This window comes from Dermochelys coriacea, chromosome 7 (assembly GCF_009764565.3).
Source record: "Dermochelys coriacea isolate rDerCor1 chromosome 7, rDerCor1.pri.v4, whole genome shotgun sequence".
Lineage (NCBI taxonomy): Eukaryota > Metazoa > Chordata > Testudines > Dermochelyidae > Dermochelys > Dermochelys coriacea.
In genome coordinates this window covers 24,353,088-24,373,674 of record NC_050074.1, presented here as the reverse complement: position 1 = coordinate 24,373,674, position 20,587 = coordinate 24,353,088, and the positions used below count along the sequence as shown (strand labels likewise).

Sequence of the window (20,587 nt, the reverse complement as noted above, 5' to 3'; positions counted from 1 at the left end):
TCTCTCCCTGCGCATGCGTATCGCCCGTCAATTTGCCTACTTGCGCGTGCGCTCCTGTGCTTTTAGAGCTCGTCTTCCCGCGCATGCGTCTTTTCTGCTCCGCTCGGGGTCAGTCGGGCTTCGGTAGGGGTGAGGGGACAAGATGGCGGCCTCCTCTGTGTGTCGGGCCGGCTCTGCCGCCGGCCGAACCCTTCTGCGGGGCCCCCGCTCCTCGGTGAGTGACCGCGCGCCTCTGCCCCGCCGGGGCCTGGGGGAGAGGATGCGGATGCGGATGGGGCCGGGCAGGCCCAGCCGCCTTGGCCGCCGGGAAGGTCCCAAGGACGGCGAGGCCCTGGGGACCGGCAATGGCCCAGGCCTGGCTCTGTCTGCCGCGCCCCCTCCCCCGCTGCGGCTGGGCTAAGAGATGGGGAATGTGGTGCGGGGGCCGTTCCTCGGCAGGGTCCCGGTTCGCAGTGACCTTCCCCCGGAGCTGGGTGCGCGGGGCTGGCCGGACGAGCCGTGCCCGTTGGGGGAAGGGCAGGGCGCTGCTGTCGGGGGGGGGGGGCGTTGCCGCGCTGGAGGGTCCGAGGCGAGCAGGCCCTTCCTTCGGGCGCTGCTCCAGACTGCGCCCGGTCGGATCCCGCCTCCCTTAGTGCCGAGAGCCCCGATACACCCGCGGCGGGACCCAGCCGTCGCTTCTTGCTGTTGGGTCAGTCTTACCCAGAGCGTCAACGCTGCACCTGCGGGCGGCTGAATCCTACACGGCCCCTGCCCACCCGGCAGGGATACAGCCAGGGGCCCTGGAACAATCTGTACAGTGCAGGTGCTGAGAGCCATTGAACCAAACTGCAAACCCTGTATATGATGGAAACCTCTTCAGGCTGGAGAGTGCAGCAGCACCCCTACTTCCAGCTCCTATGGATCCAGCTAGCATCAAAGAAGTTTAAAAGCTTGTATAGCCGCTTGTTGAAGCGCACCCAGTTCCCATGTTTGTGCTGGGATGTTGTATACGTTAGGAAGGCTTCGCTCCTGTGTAGTAGGTGGTCTCTGGCTGAGACTCTAGTCTTAACCAGACATCTAGTTGGCATCTATAAATAGACATTTGTTTCCTGACTAAAGTCATTTAGTATATGTCAAAACTGGGTGCCGTTTCTGATGCTGTGGGGGAGCAGAGTACTGCACCTTCTGTTCGAGGTTCATAATCCAAGGAAATCCTGCTATCCAATTTGGGGTTCTGTTGAATAAAATGATTTCAAATTCATTTTAAAACTATTAAGACAAGCCCCTAAAAGATTAATAAATGGTAGTTGAGAGAGGAAAATGGATTAAAGAGGAACAGTAATACAGATGTAGCAGGGATAGTTAAAGCAGCAACTCTTTATTCTGACGGTGTTATGATTATTTTAAAAAGGGGAATTTCAGCAGGGAGCAAGTTCCACACCCTAGAGCCCACCACAGCAAAGGTCCGATCATTCAACCATGACAGTGTCAGCATAATGTCAATCAATTATTGAAAATGAGTTAAAAGTAGCTTCAGGTGCTACACCTGCCCTGAGTCCCCCTGCTGAACTTTTTAGTTTTGCAGTTATGTTTCCCTATTTTGAAAATTTTCCCCTTTTGCTGAGTGCAGAATCCCCATGGGCAAGAGCTAGTTATCTAGGCAAAACAGTGTAGCAGACAATGCAAAATACTGTCAAAATGCACAGAACAAACTGTCGCAGCTCCACAGCAGCACTGCTATGCCCCCAGCTTTGGAGCAATCTCCAGGAGGAACCTGTTCAGTGTGGTAGACCATGTACAGGTCTTGCTCTTCCTTCAGAGCAGGCTATGCCACCTCTTTAGACTGAACCACTGTGACTTCAGCACTCCTACTTCATACTGTGAGCTCTGTTCACCAAGTCCACCTGAGGGAAACCCCTGGTAGAGACTTGTATGCTTTTCAGGAATTAATGCAGCTCCCCAGGTATTTACAGTGATGCTCAGACAGTATTATCAAAACACTCAGGTTTATTGCTAAACTGGAGCACAGCACTGGAAGTCCTTAAATTAGCATAGAGAACTGAAGTTTAAAGCATAGTTCAAGTCCATTCTGGTTAGTCCAGAGCCCAGCCAAGCTGTAGTGAACCCTCATGTTCAGGCTGTGTCTCTTTAGCCATCTGACATCCCTGGTCATTTTCAGGTGAGAGCCCTTGCTCCTTCCCGCAGCCAACTCTTAACCCACCCACAGTCCTTTGTTCTCGACCTGTGGAATTTTGCTTTGCTTTCCTGCTGAGAAGTGGGGAAAGCCATCTTCCTGTGGGTCCTTGGTTGCTGGGTGTCAGTGTTCTGGTGATTGGATTTGCCATTGATATGGGGTTGACCTTGTCAGTCTTTTAAATGACCCCTTCAAGCTCAGACATCTTGGCAACATTCGCTTATGTCTCTGACAGCACAGCTGTGCTGCTATAGTACTTCAGTGAAGATGCTACCTATGCTGATGGGGGTCTTCTCCAGTCAGATTAGTTAATCCACCTCCCCGAGAGGCAGTAGCTTTGTAAACGTGAGAATTCTGTTGTATTAGCGCTGTCTACGCTGGGGGGTTAGGTTGGTTTAACTGCGTCACTTAGGGGTGTGGATTTTCCACACCCGTGAGCAAAGTAGTTATACTGATGTAATTTCCTAGTGTATTTCTGGCCCTAGCCTGCCCTGAGACCAAATGGTCGTCCGTCCTCCCCCACCCCATAGCCATACAAAATATAGGGGAAACAGAGGTACACAGGGTTCAGAAAACTATTACATAAAATTTCCACTTTGTCACACAAATTAAATGTAAAAAAATTAGAGAAAATAATTCTCACCCTTTTAATCTTTCCTCCTCCTCCTCCATATCATGTTCATACTTCTTGTCTTTGTTTTCAAATCTCTGCATAATTCTTCACCCTTCCCTTCTTATTGGCGCATATTTTGTGTTGCCCATCTATTGCCTCTTTTGCTGGTGATACCACCTTCAACTTCCTTTTTGTCTGATTCTCCTATGAGTATCTGCATGCCTTTTTCCATGCTCATCTCTAAAAATGAGCTGGTCTGCAAGGCCTTTTCCCTTTCTACATTCAAAAGCTTCCTGAAGACCCATTTCTACCATGATTGTTGTTGCTTGTGGATTAAGTCTGTCTGAATTTGTTTCTTACTGATACATGGCCAGTTAGAATTGGGGCCGGGGAAGTGAACCTGAGCCTTAAGCTGTGCTGGGGGACCCCCCCATCTTCGACAGTGGTACTCGGGATCTCATCTCCTCTTACCCTCACCATACACACTTGGTTCCTCCCCCCTGCCATCAGCCCCATTTTGTCTCCATTATCTTTAGTAAAAGTCAGGGACAGGTCATGGGAGTCTGTGAATTTTTGTTTGTTGCCCGTGACCCATCCTTGACTCTTACTAAAAAATAACTGAGACAAAATCTTAACCTTAGTAATAAGTGATATTGCTCTATGCTGAAGCTGAAAAAAATGGGTCTCAAATGCAGATAGGCCTTGCACTGCTAAGGGCTTTGAAGTTGAAGTGACATAGTTGATTTTAATCTGCTACGTATATTGTAAATAAATGCATTATAAGCAGCCACTGTAAAGAATCAGGATCTATGTATCACTTTCACTGTGTTATCCCTACAATGGAGAGGACGTATGTACACTGTACACTTAGTACAGATCTACCAAGATATATACTTTGTGAGTTGAGTGTTTGATAAATGGAGATATACAAACCTGAAGGACAACATATAAACTCATTGCTTATCTGTCCCAAATCTTAGCATAGGAAAGAAAAGTAGAGAGGTACAGATGTCCATCTCCGGAGACCCATGGTGTAGATTACGATTTTGGGATGAGCTTAAAGCCCTGCAAAAGATCTCAATTTATGTTAAGAATGCCTAACAATGGGACCACTTCCAAACTCCTGCTTCTGGGGCTTGCCTTGAGGCCACTTGATTGCTCTCATCCTTTTCTCTTCAGCCTGTGAAGATCTCCCCCCCCCCCCCATGTTCATGTGTCCAGAGATCTCAGAATCTGGCAGATCTTATAATTTAAAATATATATATTAATTAATGGTTAGGGACCTGTTGTGGGAGAGCTTTAGCAAGTGAATCTGTGTTCTGCTGGATTAGTTTATTGGGTCTGCACCATCATGTGACTCTTGGCAATCTGTGTTGGTAGCTCTGTATTATAGTGTGAGTTGCTGTTTGATGGTGGCTTTCTCTTTAGCCAGCTTTGATGAGTTTGGTGAGAAATCGAGGTGCAGCTACCTATGCCCAGGCACTCCATAACATTCCAGAGACGCAAGTTTCCTCTCTGGATAGCGGCCTCCGTGTGGCTTCTGAGGAATCCGGCCAGCCTACGTGCACAGTAAGTGTAAGATGGGTTTGGAATCGTCCCATGATCACTATTAACTTAGTTCAGGTAATGTACTAGTCTTTCAAAGAAGACCAGCCCTTATTGGAACTAAGGTTAGCAGCAGAGATTAAGCCATTTGTGTTTACCTGTCTGTGGCTCTGGGCAAACTGGCTTAAATAAAAGGCACAACTTGCTTTGGAATGAGTCAACAAATGTCTCAAAAGTCCATTGATGCTCTCATGCTCTGCCCAGATCATGAGTTTGCATGGAAGTAGCTTTCAGACTTACTTACACATAACTATGACAGCCATTCATTGCTTAATACATCTTTGAATAAATTCTGAAAATTACTCTTATGTGGCAAGGTAAATGGTATAAATAGACTAGATTATTTAAAAAAAAAAAATACTCGCCCTTCATTGCTGGTGGAATTGTATGTCCTGGTACTAGCAGTGGGATTGTCTTAAACTCCAGGTGTTACACTTAGTGACAGGAAATTTGCATATTTTGCTATTTTTATTTCCTAACTGTATTTATTCAGCTCATTTATCTTCTGTTAGGTAGGTGTGTGGATTGGGGTAGGTAGCCGTTATGAAAGTGAGAAGAACAATGGAGCAGGATACTTTGTGGAACATCTGGCATTCAAGGTGAGATGATGTGCTAGGTCTGGTTCTTGTCATGGGAATTGACCCCATGCAGCTACTTACGATTGAAGCTCTGAGCTTTTCTGTCTGACTTTAATTTATATGTGGCTCTGATTCCTATGGGTCAAATACACGTTAGAAAATTGGACTTCTTCCACTTGCCACTGCTTAAGATGGGTGGGCAGCAAAGCATGAACACATCTCCTTGTGTAAGTTAGAAGGAAAATGACGTTAAGCTCTTCAGGGCAGGGAGTGTCCTTGTATGTCATATTGCTTAGCAGAATGGGATCCCAATCCTGATCCAGACCTCTGGATTCCACTGGAATACAAATAAGGGGCTGTTTTAGGTACCTGAGGGCAAAATAAAAGTTCAAGCTGCCCTCTCTGTTAAAAAGGCATTTTATCTGTGAATGTGCACTGAATCTTTGTACTGACTCCCATGGTCAGTGTTCAGGGGCCTCTACTCTTGCCGTTGCCCGGGGATTTACGTGCCTAACTCTCAAGTGTTTCCCATGGTAGTCATGGGATGATATTAACTGGCTCTGAACAGCAAATTTACCAGTCAGTGGCATGAAAATCAATGGCAGTGCTGCATACAAGAAGGGTGCGCAGAGGTCCTTGCGGCTAACTCCTGAACTTCCAGAACAATTTTTTTTATGCAGTTAAGTATTTTAAACAATGGAAATTTAGCCCACTTTTTAAAAAAAAAAAACAAAACAAAACCCAGAACCCTAATTTATTTAAACCTAACATCAGTAATTTTATTTTTATTTATATAGAATTGTGTGTGTGTATATATGTATGTACACATATATGTACATATATATGAAAATTACTAAAAATGAAGCACTCTTGCTTTGCTACTGGTGTAGTTTGTGGCAAAGGAAGTAATTGATCACAATTTGAATGTATGACAAGTTGGAGACTTACTGCTAATATTGGGGTAACTCATTTACTGGACAAACCTGTGTAGAAACCTTGTATTAGTATTTAGCCCACATTAAATAAACAATGCTGTAAATAACGGAACTTTCCTTATGGCTGAGCATCTCCAGCCTTTTAATAATGCAGCCACCTGCTGAGCAGCACTTCTTTAGTGCAAGCAGGCCTTCCTGCTGAATAGTAGCCATACTATGGTAGCTTTCACTGGGAGATCAGCCTCACTTCATGGTGACAAGCATTTTAGGGCATTCTGAAAATTACATTTGTCCTCATTAGTAAGTAACTATTGGCGTCTGATGAGAATGAAACATAGCTACTTCTAAAGTGGCACCCTGAGTTCTGTGGAGATCTGTGTCATTCATTTAGTTCTTTAGTTGTCAGGGAAAAACCTAACCAATTTCTAGCTACATTTGTTTCTTTTAGGGCACAAAGAAACGTCCTTGTGCCACTTTTGAAAAGGAAGTGGAGAGTATGGGTGCTCACCTCAACAGTTATACCTCCCGGGAGCAGACTGCCTACTTCATGAAAGCCCTGTCCAAAGACCTGCCCAGAGGTAGTGTGACCATTGGTCTATTAAGTTTCTGATCAAGAGCTTGAGGGCAGAGAAATATTAGTTTGTTTTTAATGTCTCGTTATCAGGTGCCAGTGGGTTAAAGCAGGGACTCCAAGGCTATGATTCACTTAGTACCCAGGCAATCTGAGCATTTGCAGGTCCTGAGTAGTTAACTGATGAGCATATAGTCATGGAATGGTGCTCAAGCCTTGAGCTTCATATTCTTCTAAAATAAGCCTTTGCGGCCTACTATACTACAGTTCTGTATATAGCCTTTAATAATGTTGTTGGGTGAGACTTTGATCATCCTTGGCTGTTTTATGAGGTTTGGGGAGATGGGTAGCGTTAACTCAGTTATTAACGGTCATAAATGCTCAATGGAGCTCCTGTGGGTTCTGTTTTCAGTGCAGCTCCTTGCTGCCATATGCAGATTTCATGTCTTTTGGGAAGTAGCATTTGCTCACAAGAGCAAGGACCTACAGGACTAGCTATGACAAACCATAGACATAGCAGGTTTTCTGCAAGTGTCCTACACGTTTGACTCCTGACATGCTGTAGCCCCATCTCTTCCAGTTTTGGGGACCCACGCTGCATTGCCAGCATACGGAACCCCTGAACTGCTATGTAATTCCTGTACCAGTCTTATAATGCCTCTGAAAAGCCAAATGTTATGCCAAGCTGAGAACTGATTTTTAATTTTGAGATTTCTAAATATTGAAACCATTCTATTTTATCTGTTTTGTGACCCAATGGAGACTTGAACCTAAGTGAAAAGCTAATATGTTAGCCCATTTTGCCCCACATACCCTATCCCATCATGGTCTCCTACATTCCCTCTTTTTTGCTGAGTCTTGGTAGAGTGTTTATTTCAGTCCATATCCATATCCATTCCTTCTCCAGATTATGACCTGTCTTCAGTTTTCTGCTGCAGTCTGTAGTGGCCAGGTAGAGAAATTGCTGAAATTGTGTGTGTGTATTGTAGCTGTCGAGATTCTGGCTGACATTGTGCAGAACTGCAGCCTAGAGGATTCTCAGATCGAGAAGGAACGGAGCACCATCCTTCAGGAGCTGCAGGAAATTGACAGCAACTTGACAGATGTAGTCTTTGACTATCTTCATGCTACTGCTTTCCAAGGCACTGCCCTGAGCCACACTGTCGAGGGAACCACTGAGAACATCAAGTGAGCAGCAAATCCACTCTTTTAGGTCTGGAATATGATATATACCCAAGGACAGTCCCCCTTCCGCTAACACACAATGCGTGGGAGCACACAGTTCCTGTTATGGATCATTGAACTTGATAAAAAGGGAGCTGCATAACCTCAACTACATGCAGCTATGTGCAGTGAGGGTGGAAAGGTCTTTGCTAGTAAAGCACATTAGCAACAAAAATATTTGCACAAGGAAGCCAACCCAACCCATTTGCACGCAGCAGGTAGTGCTATACATGTGGCTGATCTGTTCACCATAGACTTGCAATTTTTGCCTTGACTCTGTGCTTCCCACTGCTGGTGACAGATGCCGTATTATCAGTTTTGGAGTTTGAAGTCCTGTTGTATTAGGCCTGATCCTAGGGCGAGCAGTGCTACACAAGCTTCTCTCACATATTCCCCACTATTGTGCCTCAGCCCTCACTAGGGGGGATTGACTGTTTAGGCCAAGAGCGCAGCCCTCTCCTGTATCTAGTCTGTGGTGCCTCAGATCACCTGTCAGGAGTGCCATTATGGTGGCGGCCTTGACCATGGACACTTACCCGTTAGCAAGTAGATAGAGATCACCTCACTTCATATAGGCTACTAAACAACCATCTGAAAGTAATAACTTCTGGTCACAACTGATATAGGCTGAATTTGAACTGGAGACCTAGAATTGAAAAAAGAAAAGGAGTACTTGTGGCACCTTAGAGACTAACAAATTTATTAGAGCATAAGCTTTCGTGAGCTACAGCTCACTTCATCGGATGCATTTGGTGGAAAAAACAGAGGAGAGATTTATATACACACACACACAGAACATGAAACAATGGGTTTATCATACACACTGTAAGGAGAGTGATCACTTAAGATAAGCCATCACCAGCGGGGGGGGGGGGGGGAACCTTTCATGGTGACAAGCAAGGTAGGCTAATTCCAGCAGTTAACAAGAATATCAGAGGAACAGTGGGGGGTGGGGTGGGAGGGAGAAATACCATGGGGAAATAGATTTACTTTGTGTAATGACTCATCCATTCCCAGTCTCTATTCAAGCCGAAGTTAATTGTATCCAGTTTGCAAATTAATTCCAATTCAGCAGTCTCTCGTTGGAGTCTGTTTTTGAAGCTTTTTTGTTGAAGTATAGCCACTAGTCTCTAAGGTGCCACAAGTACTCCTTTTCTTTTTGCGAATACAGACTAACACGGCTGCTACTCTGAAACCTAGAATTGAAAGGTTCAGTATCCTAGTCCCAGTTCCCTAAGCATTATGGTCTCCAGGGTACAGCACAGGGGAGGGCTAGATGACCGATTCCCAGGAGATGTTCTTACCATAACCAAGGGAGTATTGAATACATTGTCACTTCCGTGGTATTGAGTACCTGCCTTCCCTGACCACCCAGCCCTCACAGCTCAACCTATCTCCTCTATATCTGGATTGTTGGGATATTAAAATGTTGTGTATGCTCTTTAGGCGTCTGACTCGTGCGGATCTAGCTGCCTACATAGACACTCACTACAAGGCCCCACGCATGGTCCTCGCAGCTGCTGGAGGTAAGTGTTAGTTTTCTGGGACTCTAGGAGTGGGGTTCTCTCAACAAAATTTTTGATGGCCTCGGAGTGCAGCCACCAACTCTTGCTGGTGGCTGCTCTGACAATTTTTCCTAAAATACTTAATTAACTTTAGGAAAAACAAATAAATATGCACATATACATGTCCAGAGCATTGTGATTTATGTAGGGGTTATTTTCAAACTCAGTAATAAAAGTAATGTACAATTGTCTCTGTTCTTTACTGGACCTAAACAGAAAAGAACCAAAAACAAGATGCTTTGCATGTTCTTGTCTCTTGTTGTTGTTTTTTGTTTTTTGTTTTTTTTTAAGATTTGTTAGCTGGATGGCAGGCAGTGAAAAGTGATATTAACTAACATACAAATATCACTTTTCACGGCACATTTACTCAGCCCCAGCAAGCTGGGAGCTAACTTTAAGCCCTCTCTGGGGAGGTAGGTAAGGAGACAGCGGGGGCCAGCACCTGGGGCCAGGCTGGCACCCAAAGCCCTGGGGCCGGGGATCAGAGACTGCTGCTGTACAGCTGAAGTCCGGGGCTGGAGGATGCAACGGGGGCCAGGGATGATGGAGATAGGATGAGTCTGTCAGTGGGGCCCGGGGGTGGTGAGCTGGGGCCAAATCCCGGAGCCATTTGGCCAGAGCCTGGGGGATGGAGTCCGCTGCCACGCAGCCAAAGCCCAGGGCTGGAGGAAGCAGCAGGGACCAGGGCAACAAGGGGGAGTGGTGAGCCTGGGAATAGAGCCCACTGCCACATGGGTAGAGCCCATGACCAGAGCCCACCACCCCAGGGCTGAAGCTGGAAGCTTGAGCCCCACCACTCCCAGGATATGTGGGGAACTCATGGCAGCTGCCTGTTCCTCTGGTGTTTCTGGTTTCAGAGTGGGGCAGGACCCAGCTACTGGTGGCCACCCCAGGGGAGGGGCTGCTGCTTCACCTCCCCTGCCCCCCCAATCACCACCAGGGAGGCTGTGGCCACAAGAAAAGGCAGCCATGGTGGCCATGTTTGAGAAACAATGCTCTAGGAAGTCTTGATACTTTAAAACTGATGTTTAGACTCCAAAGCGCTTTCTCTCATCTACGGCTCTTGTCTGTCATATGGTACATAATTTTTTTTTTCTTCCTTGCATTTCAGAGGCCAAAGCAGCTGTACTGATTTCTTGTTCCTTCTGTTCCCCCTTTCCAGGTGTTTCCCACACAGAATTGGTAGACCTTGCCAGGCAGCACTTGAGTGGAGTTCCCTTTGAATACAAGGAGGATGCAGTGCCCATCCCCCCACCCTGCCGTTTCACTGGGAGTGAGGTAAATACTTCTTGGCAACAGCTGATTGCTTTGCGTACAAAGCATACCTTTGTGACGTTATCCCCTGGTCACTTAGGGAATGAAATCTCTGTGTATGTTTTCTTTATTTGAGTAGATGGCACCTCAGTCCTGAACTACAGCAGGCCCTGCTGTTCTAATCTTGAGACCCTACACAGCTCTGCTAGTCTTGTAAAAAAGTTTTGGTTGTGGATGTGATCAAAATCCCCTAGGAACTTATTGAGGCTAGTACTTTCATCTATGACCTAATGGAGTCTAGAAACCAGATATATCTGGTGACGTGAATGGCACATTACATACAAGAACTTAAAGGTGAACGGCTAGCTGATTTTGCCCATTACAGCACCAAATCCCCTAATTTATCAACCCATGCTTTGCACAAGACCCTGGAGAGAAGGCCACAATGCTCACTCTGCTCTTGTCATGCCCCTTGATGTTTTTCAGATCCGTGTCAGAGATGATGCTTTACCCTTGGCTCATGTTGCTATTGCAGTGGAGGGGCCAGGATGGTCCAATCCAGACAATATTCCCCTCCTTCTAGCTAACTTGATCATAGGGCGTTATGACCGCACCTTTGGTGGTGGTAAGGTAAGAAACTTGGGAGCATGGCGTTGAGTCAGCTGTAGTGACTTAACATTATGATCTCCTTGAGCAGGAAGCTGTTGTGTATAATACTGAATTCTGAAATGCTCCCATGAAATGGAGTTTGTGAATCCAGAAGGCAGGATAGAAATGCCGACCAGGGCTGATCTGGGACACCTCTTGAGCTGGATGGGGTGTGACAAGGAGGTCCTGCTAGCTGTCTCTGGAGAGAGCTATATGCAGCTTTCTCAGAAAGGATCGCTGCACTGCAGATCCTCAGCAGCTATGGAATAGGACCGAGTAGGGCAATTCCCAGCAAGGTGCTCACACCCCCGAGTATCCCTTCCCTAAACTTGTCCTGTGATACAACAAAATGTTCATTTAATGGTGATAGTATTTAAGCAGGGCAGGGTAATATGTATCCCTAAGACACAGGCACATCTTACAACTGCGTGTGGTGAGGACCTGTTTAAAACCCAATGTACGCCTCTCCTATCTCTGTATAGAGACTCCCTCTGGCAGGGCATGCCTGTAGTATAGTCCACTCTAATTCCAGGCCACCTACTCCCTATTTCCCCCACTTTCCTTGTGGTACCCTTCTGGAATGGTACCAAGTACCACCTCCAGAGTGCAGTTCTGGGAAAGGAGAGAAATGTAGTGAGATGTAAAAGCCTTCAGCAGGCTGTACACTCTACTTTCTACCATGAAAGCTTGTTATCTCTGTGAGTTAGAGCCTGGAGTGCCCCCTGAGTTGAGCTCTCTCTATCTTGTTTGCTCTTCTGACCCTATAACCACTAAGGGGGAGGCATTTGAACTGTCAAAGGAAAGATGAGCATTTGAATCACTGAGGGTGTTTACTTATGTGCAGAATCAATCCAGCAGGCTGGCTACAATTGCAGCAGAGAATAAACTCTGTCAAAGTTTCCAGACCTTCAACACTTGCTACTCTGACACAGGCCTCTTTGGACTCCATTTTGTTTCTGATGCTCTGAACATAGAAGATACACTGCATTTTGCTCAGGGAGAGTGGTGAGTGTGATTTGCTGCATGTGATCAGTCCCTATTATGGGGACTAGATCTAGCAGAGAACTTACTGTATCCTACAAAGTTCAAGCCCATGTACTGTCAAGAGGAGTCCTATGCTTTCTAGAGTTTTATCTCATGTTAATCCTTTCCTATGGGGCTTCCACACTTACCTTGGGAAGAAACTCTTCAGGCTATAAGAGAAATGACTCTTCATATCCTGCCTGAATCTTCCTTTGCCTTAATCTCACCTCATTGTTCTAGTTTTATCCCCCAGACCTCCCTGAAAGATGGCTGTGGTCCCTGTTTGTTTTGGTGCATTAGAGGTTGTTCTAGTGTTGGGGCCTCTTATCCCCAAACAAGATTTCCTTTCCCAGAGCATGTGAAAGGCACGGTCTGTCCATCACCTTGTTACACTTAAGAAAGGTGACCTGGTGATACATAATGCACAGTCTCAGTCCTCTTGATTGACTGGTAAATGCCTTGGTGCTGGAGACCATTCAGTGCCAGGATTAGAGGCACTTCACATTGTTTAGCTTTTCTTAGTTTGATGCATGTTCCAGCAGTGCCTAGAGGCTACAACCAGCATTGGGGAGCCCCCTGTGCTAGGAACTGTATGCATAGAGCAGGAAACAGTCCTTGCCCCCAGGAGGTTGCTATCTAGATACACTGGGTGGGAGAAAGGGATGTAAAGACTTGTAGGAAACCTACCAAATGGCACAGAACCCTCAGGAATTGAAATCCCTTGACAGTGGTCGGTGATTGACTCCCATTTTGCAACCCTTAACAACCCTAGCAGCAGAGATTGTGAGTGATTGAAGTTTATAGCAGCAGGACTATCAACTGGCAGCATGCCCTGGTCCCTTTGCTTTCTTTCTTGTTGCTGCCAAGTTGGAGTGACACACCTGCCATTGAGGTGCTCCCAATTGTGACTGCTCGGGTAAGGTATTTGTCATTTTCCCCCCATGTATGCTCTGACTAGACTTGCATTGAGCTTGCTTCGGTCGGCTGTCAGCTTTCTGTGCTACTCGTTGCTGAGTTCGTAGCCACTCTGAACAATACATGGGGAAGGTTAGTTCTTGGTGTATTAGTTAGTAGCAAGAGGGTTGAAGACCTAGTATTCAGTTTGTATAAGAGGTTGAAAATCGAGGGGCAGTGTTCAAAATAAATGTGGGTGGAGATAATCACTTCTCATCTTGTACTAGTGGAATGTCTTTGAGAGCCCCTTATTCCTTCTGATTCCTGTTCAGGATGCGTCTGTGCACCAGTGCGACAGATGGGGAGGTGAAGAGAGCCAAGAACATCCTGCGAAATGCCCTGGTGGCTCAGCTGGATGGTATGTTCTAATCTAAGGAACAGCTGCTTTGCATTTTTTAACAGCTCCAAGTTCTGGCCCTCCTGGAAAGGAGGAGCTCTGGCGAGAAGCAAAGTGCTACTGGCAAGCAGTATGCATGGTTGCTCTTCAGCTCTGACCTGGCGTATCCTCTGTTTCTGTCCTAGGTTACCACCCCAGCTTTGTTAATTCTGAATCCTAGTCTGTAACACTCCATGCTATTCTGAATCCATGGGTCTCTCCTGAGCAAAGGTGGCAGTGCCAAAACAAATTAGGCACCACCCTTGTGATGCCTACCAATGGCAAGGTTGAGACCATCAAGCTGGTTTCAGTTATGACCCAAGTTAGGTGTGAACCCTGGTCTCCAGAGGTGGAAGTTGTAATGCATTTCTCTGTTCCCCACTGGAGCTGCCTGGGATGGCCTACTAAAGGAGCACGTGGGTGCTGGGTTATTGGAAGCTGGCTAATGGTATGGGCTGCTTGCATACTTTTTCCCAAACTGGTGGTCATGCTATGACTAAGGCCAGGATTTTGTCATGGTTACTTTTAATAAAAGTCACAGATAGGTCATGGGCAATAAACAAAAATTCACAGAAGCCATGACCTGTCTGACTTTTCCAGCTGTGGCTCCATGGTTTCCCTTGCCACCGTGGTGGCTCTCAGCTGTGGGGTTCACCACTCTGCTGGCACCAGCTGGAAACTGCAGGGGGGCCTCCCATGGCAGCTGGGAGCTACAGGGTAACCATATTTCCCAAAGAGAAAATGGAACACCCCCAGCTGCTCGCCCAAGGCATCCCCCGTGCGAGGCTGTCCCCTGTCACTGGAACCCTGAGAAAGGGCCTCTTCAGGAGTCTGTCACTGGAACCTTGCAGGGGGCCCCCTGTTGCTGCTGTTACCAGAACCCTGGCCAGAGCCCCGCTGGCTGCCAGCTCCAGAGACCTGCAGCGCTGGGGCTGAAGCAGAGAATGTGTCAGAGGTCTCTGAAAGTCACAGATTCCATGGCTTCCGGGACATAAACAAAACTGTAGCTATGACATGCTGGAAGGCCTTTGACTGTCTTGCTCAAAACATGAGGTCTTTCCTAATGAATCTCTACATCTTTCCCAGGTACCACACCTTTATGTGAAAATATTGGGAGTCATCTCTTGAACTACGGGCGCCGTATATCTTTAGCTGAATGGGATGCCAGAATTGCTGTACGTATCGGTTGTTACGGGAGCCCTCTTAACCTTACTACAGGTGTTCATTACTGGGCATAAAACCTGCTGCTGAGAAACTGGGCATCTAAGGCACTTACTGTTTAATTAGACTGTTTATCCTGGCAAGTCAGAGGCAAGGTCCGTGTTAAACAACTGAAATGTATGTATAGTGGAATTGCCAAAATAAGGCTATACTTGGGTTCTGTGTTGTCACACCACCTTCCTGCACCCTAGGTCTAGATGCTGGTTCGTCCCTTTTAGGTTAGTAGTACAACATATAACCATGTTAAGTAACTTGAGTGTCTATAGCATTAGTGATGTGGGCACATTTGAGTGACTCCACCTCTGAGGAGATGGCCAGGATATAGCTTCAGCTGGAAAGGTTTCAATGAGAACCAGAAGCCTGAACTAGAAATGGCTTGAGAGATTCCACCCAGAATAGTTTACTGATGAGCAGAAAGCTGGTTCATAAAGTTCTTCTTTGCTTATCCATTTGGCTTTGCGATTGCGGCAATAGAGTAATATTGAGAGAGAAGTGTTCTTTAACAGGTATTTCAGGGGATCTTCCCCAAAGGCTCCCCTTGTGTTGACTCTTCCTTCTGGTCAAGAATGGCTCGTGTTGAACTCTTAATCTTCACTTCTAAGTTGATTTGTCAGACTCCATCATTTAATACTTATCCCCAAGCTCCCTCTGTCAGATACATAGTGGGTGCAGTCTTGGAAGAGCCATATAACAAGGGGCTTTGTTGTCTGGCCCCGTGTGTGTGCAATCTCTGGCACTTATGGAGCACTACATCTGATACATAACTTGAGGGACTTTAGTTACATAGACTGGAACAGGTTGTCCATATCCTGCCAAGAGGAATTTCTCATGGAGACTGTAAGCTGTCCTGGCAGACAAGTAGCCAAATAACTTCGAAGCAGCATCATATTGAGCAGATAAACAGGGTCAAATCTCTTGGTCTTTGGCAGTCTGATTGTGTGGTAGTTGAGTGGCTTTTAGTTTGTGTAAATGTGTCTGTCAGAAACACGATTCATTGCCTGTTCTTGTCATTTCCTGTTAGGCTGTGGATGCCAGGATGGTACGGGAGGTCTGCAGCAAATACATCTATGACAAATGCCCAGCAGTTGCAGCAGTAGGTAAGTGACCTGGTTATAGGCACAGGTTGAAAAGCAACCAACATGGTTGAGTCTGTTTATAATGGAGAGCAAAGTGTCTGCTTGGTGGATCTCTGGCAGCTTTCTGTATAAAGTAATTTGTAGTTCTGGCTTTTCTCCCTCTAATTAACCCTCCTGGTAACTTCACTACAGTCTCCCTTGCCTTTGTGCATCAGATATGTTGAAGCATGTTCACCAGGGAGTATGTTTTGAAAATCTAGTTAGGTACAGCTGCTAAGACAATGGCTTTGGGCTGCTGGCTAGCCTCCCACTCTGTTACAGGCTACCGAGATGTGATTAACAATGGAGTTTCAATCTGGGTGGAGTCCACAATAGTGCCCGCCAAATGTCATCTCCTTACTCTGTGGTGACATCAATTAATGTAAGAATAAATGGGCTGGACTCCTTGCAGTGCTACTCTGGCATGTCTGTCTGTCAGCCAAGGAGATGTTCCCCTTGGAAAATTTGCCAAGCGTCTTCCCTCCCTTAAGTGCCTGGTGGATTCCCCTCCTCCGCACAGTGATCTCCAAGATTAAGTTTGAATCTTCAAAGGGGAGCTATAAGAAAAGGGGTTTTCTAGACAAATGGGAAATAGTGTTAAAAAACACTGTCCAGTTAAACTGTCTTTAGACTTGTTTCTTCCTATTGTTGGACTGAGGTTTTAATGTGAGGATTTGAGTCTGTATGGTGGCGTCATTGGATCAGAGAGCAGTAGAATTGAGAAGCTGATGGTGGATCTCTTCACTTTATTCTAAGTGACTAATTCTCCTCTGCTCACTCAGGTCCCATCGAACAGCTCCCAGACTACAACCGGATCCGCAGTGCCATGTACTGGCTCCGTTTCTAGGCTGTGCCCCCTGCAGAATGCAAATGGAGACTTCTTGGGCTGGGATGGTGCTCCCAAGGGGTGGATCCGTGTCTGAATCTCTCCTGTGTGGCAGTGGCAAGATGGGCCTTGCTGTAAGCACTGTACAAACACTTGTCTTCTCAACTGTTAAAACTAACCGAGCCAAATAAATATAATTTAAATGGAGTGGGCTCTCATGGCTGTTCATGGCAAAGTGCCACTGTTGGCTAGGTGTGAGGTGGAAGTTCTTTCATGAACTTCTCCAAGTTGGTGACACGCTGGATGAGCATTAGCACTGGCAAAAATGCAGTTACAGTAGCTGGGCTGTGATAGGGTATGCTGAGTTAAGTGATGCCCGGGTCATTGCTCTTGCCTTTCACCTTTGCAGACCAGTATAACACACAGGTGGCCGAAGACTAACAGTGATGCTGTTGGTCTGGATTGGGGTGCATTGAGGAGTGCCATGTAGAAGGAATCTTGCTGATATTTGGGCCTCTTGTCAGTTTCTATAAATGCTCCAAAGTTCCTTCTTTCCTTGAAGGAAAATGGAAAAAAATATTTTGCTTCCCCTCGCCGTGGGATTGCACTCTGTCCACTGTTCAGTCACTGCCATAGCCTGCAGATTTCAGAGTAGCAGCCGTGTTAGTCTGTATTCGCAAAAAGAAAAGGAGTACTTGTGGCACCTTAGAGACTAACACATTTATTAGAGCATAAGCTTTCGTGAGCTACAGCTCACTTCATCGGATGCATTTGGTGGAAAAAAGCCTGCAGAGACACCTTTGATACTGGTCTCTCATTCTGTGGCACCAGGCTAGAACAGAAGGATGAATGTCTCTAATCTTCACTCTTCCTTCAATACAGCTCCTTCTTGCACCTCTTTACAGTGGCTACAAACAGAACTGTTACTCACCGGCACCTTTTTGATGGGCACAGATTAGCTGGCTTCACCCAAGGGGTTGCTTAGTATTTTATTCTCGGTGCCCTGAGTAAAGGGGCAACCTTGGACTAAAATTTTGCTTTCAGAAACCGTTCATCTGCTCTGCTGCTACCCAGCAAGCATCAGCATTTAAACGGCCACAAAGATCGGGAGCGAAAGTGATGGAGCTGCCATCCAGTTGGGCAGTACATGTAAGGAGAATGGTAGCCTTGTGCTGTGCGATGAAACTTAACTGTATTGATTCAAGTTTCTTTTGCTCTTTCCTGTGTGTCAGACACACTAAGCTTCACTACGCATGAGTCCTAAGCTATAAACAGCATCACTTGAGCAGACAGCTTGGCCTAGGCGAGAGGTCGAAATTGTGGCTTGTTTCTCTAGAATGAGTGATTTGGATCTGTTCTCAGCTCACTTCCCACCTCCTTATTTCCAAGAGTGCACCAGCATTCCTGTCCATTCAGATTCTTTTCAGAGAGAGCCTCTCTGAACTGGGCTAGCCTACCAATATGTGCACACATCACCTCCACTTTAGCTCAGACCTCTCATTTCTAGTCCAGGTACAAGTAGTTTGTTCTTCTGGAGGAAGGCTATCAGGATGCCACTGGGCACATGATATGCACACTGCTGTGGTTCAACAGTAGCATGGTACAACTCTTTGAGGCACTATGGGTTTACTGTTTGTGCACAGTGTTTGGCACCAGGGGCACTGATCTGACTGTAGCCCCTGTGCACCTGTCCTACTGGTAAAGGAGGGGAAAATGGTGTCTAATGGCACAGAGGCTTGGGAATGGGATTCAGGACCCTTCATCTTGAGGCTGATGGTTAAATGTGGGCTAAGACAGTATTGATCAAAACTTGTTACTGGTTGATGTCCTTGTTCTATGTGAAATGATTAGGACCTAAACAGAAACTAAATAGACAAGTGTCCCCATCAGATAAACCACTAATAATCAGTCCTATCTTTAACAGTGTTTGAGAGGCCAAGAACTGGTTGCACCATGGAGACTGAACTATCTTATCCCTGGAGTCTGTGTTGGGTTGAAGTGGGCAGTCAGGGCAGAGCGGAGGAAACTTATCCTGCTTTTTGCTATATCTGGTTGGTCTCCTCTAGCCACACAACTCCTGTGTTGTCAATCCAGCATCTTTCACAGTCATGAAATTCACAGGATATCTGTGGAAAGCTGACTGTATGGTCAGACCCAAAATGTACAATATGGAGGTGCAAATTAGAACTGTGCCAATAACTGTTTGTTTTAGTTTGCTGGGAGTTTCAGATCAAATAAAAACTGAAACTCTTCAGAATATTTGGTGAATTGAAAAACATCGGCATCGACACCAGTGTCAAATGTTCATTGACCCAAATAGCACTTTTTGCTGAAAAGCTTTGCACAGTGGTAACACAGATACTTCCCACAAGGTGGCGCTAACTCACCATTTCTCTGTTCTTAAATTGCAACTTTTTTATTTAAAGTTTTGTTTTCTGGATATAAATATTCATTGAATTCTCACTTAATTTCTAGACATTGCCCTGACAAGTGGATTTTAAAATGTAAAATCTTCCAAGAGTTAGTCATCAAATTCAAGACTAATCCAGTGAGCTAAGCCACTTGTGCCAAATCTGGATTCTTAATGAGAATTGGTGTTTTTGAACTCATTGCATGTATTAGGCATGTTTGAAACTGTTAAATATTCTTGATGCAATTTGAACTGAAACTGCCATTGCAAGTTCTAGCTTGTTAGACACGCATCTAAATCCCAGAACACTTAATAACATGCTCACTTTTGCCTGAACCTTGTAGGACCAATAAACAATTCCACCCCTGTTTATGGCTGCAATTAGACCCTAACCCTCTTTGTTGTCTTCCCTAACTGCATCTGCTCTGTAGCTGGGCTAGGTGAGCTGGTTGAGTCTAATGCTGCCAGCAAGCTTTGTAGTTGGTGGAAGGTAGAAGAGGACAGCTGTAAGGTGGGTAAATGGGAATTCATTTATGTAACCCTTCACATGACATTTCCTGAGCAGATAGCTCTAGTGAAGAGAAACTATCTTCTTTGGAAAGAACTACCTGTTAGCTGCAAGGCACTATGGGGGGAGAGGGGGCTTTTAACCCTCTCTACCAGTCTTTGCTTGCTTTTTCTTTTTTCTGCTCCAGCATAAGAGAAGAAAATGTTCCCATTACTCAGAGGACCATGTTTTATAGCAGTGGTTCCCAAACTTGTTCTGTTGCTTGTGCAGGGAAAGCCCCTGGCAGGCTGGGCCGGTTTCTTTACCTGCTGCATCCGCAGGTTCAGCTGATCGCGGCTCCCAGTGGCTGCGGTTCACTGCTCCAGGCCAATGGGGGCTGCTGGGAACCACTGTTAGAGTTCTGGGTTAGGACTGACCCTCAGATGTGCAGAGTGGATCTGCCTTTGGAACAAGCAGCTCCTTTGATATGTGAGAGCTGACCTTTTGGAATACCCATCTCTTGCCAAGGGATGGTCCATAGCAGCCAATTGTCTGTAATTGCCTTACCTGAACTCAATTATGCCCCCCAGCTGCTACTCTGAAATCCCCCTTGGAAATTACTGTTGACACTAATCATAGATGTGCAGCTGTGCTTGTCCTTAAGGAACCCTGGAGCTGCAGAGAGCTGCTCCCATTCAAATGATAGAAGCTTTTGTTCTTGGTTCCCTTGTATTCTGGAGAGCTTTTGGAAGAAGAGCCTTAATCCTCTAAGCTTGGTTCTCTATTTTCTACCAGCTTCCTGCTGCTGCTGCTGATGGAGAGCCGCTCCTGATGCTTGCGGTAGGTGAGGAGAATCGGGCCCACAGGGGGCCAGTGTTTAGCACAGTTCTAATCTGTTCAGATACGAACAGGGTTTAAAATGGGAGCACGGTTCGTGTATGCTTTGCAAACTCAAACATGTTCAGACTCCGCTAGGAAGGGTCTTTAGAGCAATTCTGTCATGCTTATG

General features: G+C 46.0%; 1 protein-coding gene across 1 annotated transcript; it reads left to right on the top strand.

The window, feature by feature from the left end:
• LOC119859145 (cytochrome b-c1 complex subunit 1, mitochondrial) lies at positions 1-16,888 on the top strand. Its single transcript, XM_038410880.1, has 13 exons — positions 1-214; positions 4,215-4,355; positions 4,904-4,990; positions 6,353-6,482; positions 7,465-7,663; positions 9,146-9,225; positions 10,427-10,542; positions 11,005-11,148; positions 12,011-12,171; positions 13,416-13,501; positions 14,606-14,694; positions 15,762-15,837; positions 16,638-16,888. The coding sequence occupies exons 1-13, from the start codon at positions 143-145 to the stop codon at positions 16,700-16,702; spliced, it is 1,446 nt and encodes a 481-aa protein (XP_038266808.1). The 5' UTR covers positions 1-142; the 3' UTR covers positions 16,703-16,888.
• The last annotated feature ends 3,699 nt before the right edge of the window (positions 16,889-20,587 follow it).

Bases quoted from the DNA above. Each gene is read 5' to 3' on its own strand.
- LOC119859145 (XM_038410880.1), top strand. From the start codon at position 143: ATGGCGGCCTCCTCTGTGTGTCGGGCCGGCTCTGCCGCCGGCCGAACC. The intron at 10,543-11,004 runs GTAAATACTTCT...GATGTTTTTCAG, and splicing joins GCCGTTTCACTGGGAGTGAG to ATCCGTGTCAGAGATGATGC. The intron at 11,149-12,010 runs GTAAGAAACTTG...ACTTATGTGCAG, and splicing joins GCACCTTTGGTGGTGGTAAG to AATCAATCCAGCAGGCTGGC.